The sequence below is a fragment of the Trichechus manatus genome, unplaced genomic scaffold (genome assembly GCF_000243295.1).
Source record: "Trichechus manatus latirostris isolate Lorelei unplaced genomic scaffold, TriManLat1.0 scaffold00016, whole genome shotgun sequence".
Lineage (NCBI taxonomy): Eukaryota > Metazoa > Chordata > Mammalia > Sirenia > Trichechidae > Trichechus > Trichechus manatus.
Window position 1 is genome coordinate 26,976,043 of NW_004443952.1, and position 10,492 is coordinate 26,986,534.

Consider the following 10,492-nt stretch of genomic DNA (forward strand, 5'->3'; position numbering starts at 1 on the left):
AGGTAAACATCTTTCTGGTATTCTCTGCTTTCAGCCAAAGTCCATCTGACATCAGCAATAATATCCCTCGTTCCAGGCCTCTTCTGAATCCAGGTTGAATTTCTTGCAGTTCCCTGTCAATGGAACGCTGCAACCGCTTTTGAATTACCTTCAGCAAAATTTTGCTTGCATGTGATATTAATGATATTGTTCGATTATTTCCACATTCTGTTGGATCTCCTTTCTTTGGAATGGGCACTAATGTGGATCTCTTCCAGTTGGTTAGCCAGGTAGCTGTCTTCAAAATTTCTTGGCATAGATGAGTGAGAACCTGAAGCACTGCATCCACTTGTTGAAATATCTCAACTGGTATTCCATCAATTCCTGGAGCCTTGTTTATCACCAATGCCTTCAGTGCAGCTTGGACTTCTTCCTTCAGTACCATTGGTTGCTGATCATACACTACCTCCTGAAATGGATGAACGTCGACCTGGCACAGTGACTCTGTGTATTCCTTTCATCTTCTTTTGATGCTTCCTGCATAGTTCAATATTTTGCCCATAGAATCCTTCAAAATTGCAACTTGAGGCTTGAATTTTTTCTTCACTTCCTTCAGCTTGAGAAATGCCGAGGGAAAAATATGTACCCATAAATTAGCACAGCCTTGTTAAAGAGCAATTTGGAAATATTTATAAAAAGCTTAATAAGTGTTTATACTCTGACTCAAATTTCTATTTATAGGAGTTTTTAATTAAGAAAATAACCAATGATATGCCCAAAGATTTAGACACATGGGTATTTGTTGGAGCATTTATTATAGTTAGTGACAAAGAGGAAATATCTAAATATCTAACAATAGGGCATGGTTGAACAAATTAAGACATGGTTTTGAGGAATATATGATAAAATATGATGCAGTAATTTCAAATGATGCTATAAAAGTATATTTATTGTCAATGGAAGGTACTATAACTATACTGTGTGAAAAGCAGGTTATAAAATAATACATACAATTTTATTCCATTTAAAAACAAATACATATACTTTTAATATATGCATAAAAATATCTAGGAGGATATAACATCAAATGTTAAGAGGTTATCCCTGGGTTTAAGGGTGAATTTAACGTTCTTCTTTTTACTTGTTTGAATTTTCTAAAAAATATATAGGTAATATTTTTAACAGAAAGAAAAAAGGCTTGTAGCAATTTCTTGAGAGACCATGGTAATCTCAGTACTTACTTTCTTCCTGGTTCCTCTGCCCACACTGATGCTCTGAAGGAAGAACAGAAACAGAAGGTGAGTCATGATAAGTGAATCACAGTGGGAATAACATAAACGGTATGACAGTGAGGCTCCCGCCCAGCCGCCTTGCAGACAAAGGACACTGAGCTTTCCCAAGTCTCAAAAATAGTCCTTTCAGAGACAACATGCGCTTCTTGGTCCAGCCGAGGAGGGTCTGTATCTGAGGCAACCCCCTTTCAGCATCAGTGGGACCCATAAAGAGCAACCAGGTAACTTAGCACTGGACATTTCTTACTTGCAAGTAGTTCTGCAGTTTTTTGGAGTATACTCTAAGTGCTCGTCTCTGTATTAGGCATTTAGGGGATTTTGAAGGCAGATTATATTCATAAATACTTGTTTAGGGTGAAATTAAGCTCCTTAAGAGCAGGTATTTTATCTACTTTGTCCACTGCTGTAGCCCCAGAATCCAGAACAGTGTTACGAACATAGCAGATGCTCAAAACACTCATTGAATAAATGAACGAATGCCTTTAGAACCTATCAGTAACCATGACTCTGGGCAACGTGGTTTTCCTGTCTCAGTCTCAGTTTCCTAGTCAATAAAATACAGACGATTAGGTTTGATAACCTTGCAGTCCTAACATGCTAAAATTTTATCTTCCTCCGAGCAGCATGCTCAATTCGGTTTGATAAACATTTGTCAAGCATCTACTTATGTGTCAGACACTAGCCTAAACATTGGGACAAAAACAAAGAAAGGTGAAGTAGGTCCCTATCCCAGTTTGCTTAGAGTCCACGGAGAAAAGACAAGTGTGATCAGTGCTTGTCACTATTCTTGGGGAAGTCTCTGAGACTTGGTTTCCCAAATGCAAAGTGAGAGAGTTAGACTAGACAAGTTCTTAGAACTCTTACATGATAGGGTCTTTGTGAGAGGCTTTGATGGAGGAAGGGAGGAAGGGATTCCAGGGCGAGAAAAAAGCATGTCCCTGCTTGGGCTGGGTTGTTGTCAATAGGGAGGGCAGCAGAATTCAGATTTTTGCCAGATTTCCAAGGTTTCTAGTGATAGGAATCCTTCTCTGATGCCAAGCCACAGCAGACAGAACATTGCTTTTCTTTGAAGAGCCTCTGATCTCTAAGGTAACAGCATGGAAGCGTCACAACATTTAGCAGCTTTCTGGCCCACAACAGAGTACTGGAGGGCCAATCTGAACCCAAACTGGCAACCTTAAATAGAAAACAAGATCCAGTTACCACTGCCCCCCATAAATATGTCTGTAAAACATTTATCTGGCAATAAAAGAACTGACAAGGCAATTTGAGTGTAATTGCTTTTGGCAGTTGGAAATATTTCAATTAACACACTATAAAAGCCATACTATAATAAATGCAAAACAGGCCAATGAAATCAGCTACAGCCCTGACTTACCAACCATGGCAAAAGAGATTGAATGTCAGGCTGCCACTTCGGGCCCTTGGTCTTCCAGAAAGAGAAGCCTGAGACGGACAAGCCTGAATTCCTGAAAAGCTTTTGATGGTTCTTCCCAGAAGCCGTCGAACCATGGAAGAAAGCTCAAACTCCCTTCCCTGGCTCTCAGAATTCCACCATCTAACCCCAAGTCTCCGTTCCAGCCTGCTATCCCACCCCTCATATGCTAGGACTTTGAAATGCAGCTCAGTGAGGCTACTCACAGTTCTTAAGCCTGGCCTGTGCTTTCCCACCTCTGCAAGAATGCCAAGAATGCCATCTTGCTCCCACTATCTCTGCCTAACAAAACTCTGTCCAACTAACCTCTGCTGGCCCTTTGTCTAACTCCTCCTGATATATTACCACTTTCCTCCTACTTCTCTCTACTCTTCCCTTCCTCATTTTGAGCAAGGCTCCCCTCTACCTTCCTATCACCACCACAAGTATTGGCTGGTGTGATATTATGGATGAAATACATCTTTAAATAGACACTCTGTTGTCTCTGGGTTTTGGTCTATAAAAGGTAACAATACTATGAAAAAAAATACCTTAGTACACTTAGGAGGCAGCTTGGAGAGGCCCACCATTCTTATACTCTTGACCAAAGAAGGTCTTCTTCCCTCGGGTAGGTTATTCTCTTTGGCCAAGAAAGGATGCCTATTGAGGAGTCACGGAGGAAGAGGAAACCCACCCAGACCACCATCGCAGCCAACTTAACCCTGGTGATCAATGGGATAGCAGATATTCCAGCTTGAACTCCTTCACAGAACATTTTTCTATTCTCATTGTTACAGATTTCAGTGTGAGCATCCTGAGGGCAGAACTGTCTTATTCATCTTTGGACCATTAACACAGAGCCTAGCCCTTGGATGGTGTTCACCTATCTTACAAAAGTCACTGGTGACAACTCAGCTGCCTAGTGGTCACTTCTCAGTTCTCTTACAAGACCTGACATTGCTGAGTGCTCCCTCCCTCTTTGAAACTTCCCCTCCTTCATTTCCAGGTCACTGACCTCGCCAATGGCTCCTTCTCAATATCCTTTACTGGCTCATTTTTCTCCAGCAACCTCTTAAATGCTGGTGTCCCACCAGGGATATATGCCTGACCTTCTGCTCTTCTTACTGTACGCATTCTCTGTGAGGGCTCTTGTCCTCACCTTCCACCTTATGACGAAGAGGCTAAAATCTATTTCTATAGCTTAGACTTCCCAGAATCCCATGTTCAAATTGATGACAGAATACTCAAACTTAATATCTTAAAAACCAATCTCATTGTGTTCATTATTCCACCCCAAACTGCCACTTGCTCCAATATTCCCCATTTCACTCCTGTAAGTGCACCTACATCCATTTAGCCACCCAGGTTGGAAACTGGGAGTCATCAAAGATACCTGTCTTTTCTTCACCTTCCCATGAACATTGTATTACAGTCTAACAATTCTATCTCTTTAATATCTTTCATAGATATCCTTTCCATTTATAACCCCCTTCATTCAGGCCCTTACTATCTCTTGCCTAACTACACTTGATCTTCCTGGCTCCAGTTCCTCTCCACTCTAATAATTGTAATATTACCATTTTCAGTTATTGAGCACTTACTCTGGATCAGTTATTTACTAAGCTATTTATGTAAATCACCTCATTTAATTTTTACAGCTCCTCTGTGAGGTAGGAGCTATCATTATTCCTATCTTACAGGTGAGAAAACTGAGGCATAGCAAGATCAAGCAACTGGCCCAAAAGTAACCAGGATTTGAACCCAAACTCTTAATTACTATCTATAAGTGCTCCTTCTAACATACAAATCTGGTCATGTCACTCTTCTGATTTAAAGCCTTTATAGACTCCCCATCATGAGGTGAAGCTCAAGCTCCCAGCAAAGTATCCACATCATCTCCCTCTCTTTCCTTCGCACAACCACACTCAGCCACTTACAATTCTCTCTAAACTTACATAGAAAAGAGCCATGTAAGCAGGAAGATTGAGCCTGTGTGCCTGGTTGTCAAATATGCCCCCAGAGCCTTAGGCAGGTGAGAGTGGCTGAATTAGAAGGGGCTGCCCACCCTGGGCAAGCAATAGAACCACATAAAATGCATCCCCTCTTCCTCCATGTTCATAGATTTCTTTCCTGAATCACCTGACTTCACTGGTGTAAACCAAGCACCTTGTTCCCTTCCCTCAAGACCACCAACCATGGTGTCTGGTTATGAGTTTGTGCCCAATAAATGGCAGTTGGAAACATATTCCCATTCATAGACTCTGCTCTGTCCTCAGCCACGCAAGTATCTGTGTGGTTCTTCGCCTGCTAGGAAGCACTCACCCTAGAGCTGCCTTCAACAGCTCACATCTCCACCAAAGAGTTCAGTGCTGTAACACAATTATTCCTGGAAAGAGGGGCTATTCGAAGCATGCAAACCCACAGATGCTGCATCCTCTTTCTTGAGGCCCAGGAGACTTCGTTTACCATTTCAGTTGTCTTGGTCCTTATTTTAAAACTCACTAACAGGCTTCCATTAAGCTAAATTGAAACTAAATACCTCACCAGCTTGCAGTTTCTAAAAGGGTAAAAGCTCTTAGTCTCCAAGGAATAAGTAATTCACCAACAAATCTTCCTCCAGCTACAGTGAATGTATTTCAAATCCATGAGCCTAGTGAAGTGTCTAAAGCACACAGAAGGCACTCAATAAGTGTTTGTAGTTGAAAGAAACCTCAAAATTTTGAAACAGTAGCATTCAGGGTAACAAGCACTGTCATACAAACTTTTTGTAATTTGGCAATGTTGTTGTTGTTGTTAGGTGCCGTTGAGTTGGTTCTGACCTATAGCAACCCTACCTACAACAGAATGAAACACTGCCCGGTCCTGCGTCATCCTCACAATCGTTATGTTTGAGCCCATTGTTGCAGCCACTGTGTCAATCCATCTCACTGAGGGTCTTCCTCCTATCAAAATTTAAAATGCACATATCCCTCAATTCAGCAACTCCACTTCCTTCAGTTTTTCCCACGGAAATACATGGTGCATAAGATATATGTACAAAATTGCTCACTACAGTATTATTTCTAGTATTTTTAAAAACAGGAAAAATAAAACTAAATATTCATTTTGAGGGGCCTAGTAAAATAAATTATGGTATAGCCATTTAATGGAATACTATGCATATTTTTAAAAGATTGAGGTAAACCTTTATGTATTGTTATGGAATGCTCTCCAAGGTATACTGTTAAATAAAAAAGTCAGCTACAATAAATGACCCACTTGCTTACTTTAAGAATATGTGTATACGTGGCATAAACAGAATGTGAGCCATAAATAACAATGCACAAACACCAGAAGAGAAACTGGATAACTGGAAGCTCCTAAAAATCAAACACTTATGCTCTTCTAAAGACTTCACGAAAGGAGTAAACAGACAACCTACAGACTGGGAAAAAAATTTTGGCTATGACAAATCCGATCAGTGTCTAATCTCTAAAATCTACAAGATACTGCAAAACCTCAACAACAAAAAGACAAATAACCCAATTTAAAAACGGGCAAAAGATATGAACAGGCATTTCACCTAAGGAGGCATTCAGGTGGCTAACAGACACATGAAGAAATGCTCACGATCATTAGCCATTAGAGAAATGCAAATCAAAACTACAATGAGATATCATCTCACCCCAACAAGACTAGCATTAATCCAAAAAACACAAAATAATAAATGTTGGAGAGGTTGTGGAGAGACTGGAACACTTATACACCGTTGGTGGGAATGTAAAATGGTACAACCACTTTGGAAATCGATTTGGCACTTCCTTAAAAAGCTAGAAATAGAAGTACCATAAGGTCCAGCAATCCCACTCCTTGGAATATAAGAATATGTGTGTATGTATTTGCATATACATAGAAAATATCTGGAAGAATATGTAGAATCTGTTGACAGTGGTTTTGTCCAGAGCATGACTGGAAAATTATGGGGAGTGGACGAGTACTATTCACCTTACACTCATCATCATGGTTTTAATATTTTTAATGTGAATGTTCATTGCTTTTATAATTTAAAACACTAATGAAGAGTTAAAAAATAAACATAGTGCAGTCAAAGAGTTGGCACGTTGCTCAAGATGCAGGAAAAGGAGATAAATGATCATCCCCATGCCTCCCTGGAAGCCTGGGGCCTTTCCCAGATAAGGCCGTGGGAGGCAAGGCAGTGGAGGGTTTAAGAGCTGGAGCTCCAGAGCAAGCCTTGGCTGGATTCCTGACTCTGTCATGGACTATATATGAGACCACAAGCAAGGTTTTGAGTCTCTATGCCTTATTATCTATAAAATGTAAAAAGCATTAGTGCCCTCCTCATATAGTTGTTGTGAGGATAAAATGAAACAATATGAAGAGCACCTAGTTCAGAGCCAAGAACACAGTATTCCCACAAGTAACAGTGGCCAATATAGACTTTGTGCTGTCATTATTTTATTATTCCACCTTAGTCTGCCACACAATGCAATTGAGCCCCACTTTAAGGGCATTTAATGAATAGTTAAAAAGTATGTTGCCGAGGTGCCAAGAAATCCTTATCAGAAAGGAACCTGGAAATCTGTGTCACAGCAGAGGGATGACAATAAAAATACCTTCCATTTATACAGCAACATTCAGTTTACTAAACACTTTTGAGTAGAACATTTCATTTTACCCTGTAACCGTTTTTTGTGATACAAGGTGTAAATACAGTGTAGGGTGCAGTTACTTTGGGAAAGTAAAAGGAGTTAGAGGAAGGGAACCTTTAAGAGTTACTGAGGCAGCTGTGCTCTTTGCAGAAAGAGCAGGGGATTTAAGAGTCTGCGGTTTACTAACTGTGTGATCGTGAGCAAGTCACTATGTTCTAAGAGTTTTATAGTTTTAGCTCTTACATTAAGGTCTTTAATCCATTTTCAGTTAATTTTTGTTTATGGTGTGAGGTAAAAGTTAACTTTATTCTTCTGTATGTGGATATCCAGTAGTCCCAGCACCATTTGTTTAAGAGACCGTGTCATGGATTGAATTGTGTCCCCCCAAAACATCTGTCAACTTGGCTAGGTCATGATTCCCAGTATCGTATGATTGTTTACCATTTTGTCATCTGATGTGATTCCCCTGTGGGTTGTAAATCCTATCACTATGATGTAATAAGATGGATTAGCGGCAGTGATATTGATGAGATCTACAAGATTAGATAGTGTCTTAAGCCAATCTCTTTTGAGATATAAAAGAGAGAAGTGAGCAGAGAGATAGGGGGACCTCTATACCACCAAGAAAGCAGTGCCAGGAGAGAGCGCATCCTTTGGACCTGAGGTTCCTGCACTGAGATGCTCCCAGACCAAGGGAAGACTGATGACAAGGACCTTCCTCCAAAGCTGACAGACAGAGAAAGTCCAAGAGAATAAACTTCTCTTTGTTAAAGCCATCCACTTATGGTATTTCTGCTATAGCAGCACTAGATAACTAAGACCATTTTTTCCCCATTAATTGTCCTGGCTCCATTGTCAAAAATCAGTTGATACAGATGTATGTATAGTTTATCTCTGGACTCTCAATTCCATTCCATTGATCTATGTTTATTCTTATTCTAATACCACAATGTTTTGATTACTGTAGGTTTGTAATAGGTTTTGAAATTGGAAAATGTGAGTCCTCCAGCTTTGTTCCTCTTTTTCAAGATTGTTTTGACTATTTACGGTCCCTTGAAATTTCATATGAATTTTAGGATTGGATTTTCCATTTTTCAAAAAAAGGTCATTGGGATTTTGATAGGGATTGTATTGAATCTATAACTTTCTTTGGGAAGTATTGCCATCTTGACATTAAGTTTTCCAATCCATGAACACAGGATGTCTTTCCATTTATTTAGGCTGTCTTTGATTTCTTTCAGTAGTGTTTTGTAGTTTTCAGTATACAACTCTTACACCTCCTTGGTTAAATTTATTCCTAAGTATTTGATTCATTTTGATGCTATTATAAATGAAATTTTTTTTAACCTCCTTTTCAGATTGTTCATTGTTAGTGTATAGAAATAAAACTGATTCTTGTATGTTGATCTTGTATCCTGAAACTTTGCTACATTTGTTTATTAATTCAAGTTTTTTGTGGGTTCTCTCGGATTTTCTATATATATAAAATCATATCATCTGCCAATAGAGATAATTTTACTTCTTTCTTTCCAATTTGAGTATCTTTTATTTATTTTCCTTGCCTAATTACTCTGGCTAGAACTTCCAATACAATATTGAATAGAAGTGGTGAAAGCAGGCATCCTTGTCTTGTTCCTGTTTGTAGGAGGAAAGTGTTCAGTCTTTCACCATTAAGTATGATGTTAGCTGTGGATTTTTCATAAATGTTGAGGAATTTCCCTTCTGTTCCTAGTTTGTTGCATGTTTATCAAACTAGTTGGATTTGTCAAATGCTTTTTCTGTATCATGTAGATGATCTCTCCATTTATTTAGGCTTTCTTTATTTTCTTTCAGTGATGTTTTGTAGTTTTTAGAGTAGAGCTCTTTCATGTTTTGTTTTTCATGCTACTGTAAATGAATTTTTAAAATATAATTCTTCCAAATTTACAAGTGTAGTAGAATGTCTACAGAAATACAATTGACTTTTGTATGCAGACCTTGTAACCTATGGCCTTGCTAAATTCACTTATAAATTCTAATTATTTTTTTGCCTTGGACTTCTTAGAATTTTCTGTGTAAACAATCATGTCACCTGTGAATAAAGACAGTTTAACTTTTTGGTTTCCAATCTTTACTTCTTTTATATGTCTTATTACACTGACTAAGAACTCTGGTACAATGCTGAATAGAACTGGTAACAGCAGATGTCCTTGCCTTATTTCTGATTTTAGGGGGGAAGCATTCAACGTATCACCATTTAGAATGATGTTAGCTATAGGTTTTTCATAGATGTATTCTATCATATTGAGGAAGCTCCTTTGTATTTCCAGTTTGCTGAGATTCTTTTTTTCATGGATGGATGTTCTTAGAAATTTCAATGGGCACTTGGCCAACTGAGTAGTCTACTACTCCACTGACTCTTAAGGTCCATGGTTCTGGGATAACACATGAATATTTGCATTTCTAACCAATTCCCAGATGATCCCAACAATCTTTAAGAAAATGCCTTTTAAGAAAATTAACAGGAGAACAAAAAGCTAGCCTTTTATATTTATTCACATATTTACCATTTCCAGTATGTTTTGGACCTTCCTGCAGATTGAGTTTCCAGCAGGTATCATTTTCTTCAGTCTAAAAATTTTTCTTTAGTATTTCTTTTTTTTTTAAAATCGTGCTTTAGGCGGAACTTTACAGAGCAAATTAGTTTCTCATTCATTTACACAGAAATTGTTTTGTGACATTGGTTGCAATCTCCACAATGTGTCAACACTCTCCCCTTCCACACCCCAGTTCCCCATTTCCATCTGTCCATCCTTCCTGCCTTCTCATCATTGCTTTAGGGCAGGTGTTTCCCTTTTGATTTTGTATACATGATTGAACTAAGAAGCACATTTCTCATGTATGTTATTGTTTGTTTTATAGAACTTTCTAATCTTTGGAGCCCTGGTGGCACAGTAGTTAAGAGCTACAGCTGCTAACCAAAGGTCAGCAGTTGGAATCCACCAGCCACTCCTTGGAAACCCTATGGGGCAGTTCTACTCTGTCCTATAGGGTCACTAAGAGTCAGAATAGACTCAACAGCAATGGGTTTGTTTTGGTTTTTTGGTCTAATCTTTGGCTGAAGGGTGAACTTTGGGAGTGGCTTCAGTTCTGAGTTGAAAGGTGTCCAGGGGCCATAG

General features: G+C 39.0%; 1 protein-coding gene across 1 annotated transcript in view; it reads right to left on the minus strand.

Annotated features, from left to right (window-relative positions):
• DNAI1 (dynein axonemal intermediate chain 1) overlaps positions 1-10,492 on the minus strand; it is a 59,520-nt gene that overhangs the window by 37,581 nt on the left and 11,447 nt on the right. Inside the window, exon 2 of the mRNA XM_004372393.1 lies at positions 1,221-1,253. Within this exon, the coding sequence (XP_004372450.1) occupies positions 1,221-1,253 (33 nt within the window). The remainder of the gene's footprint in view (positions 1-1,220; positions 1,254-10,492) is intronic.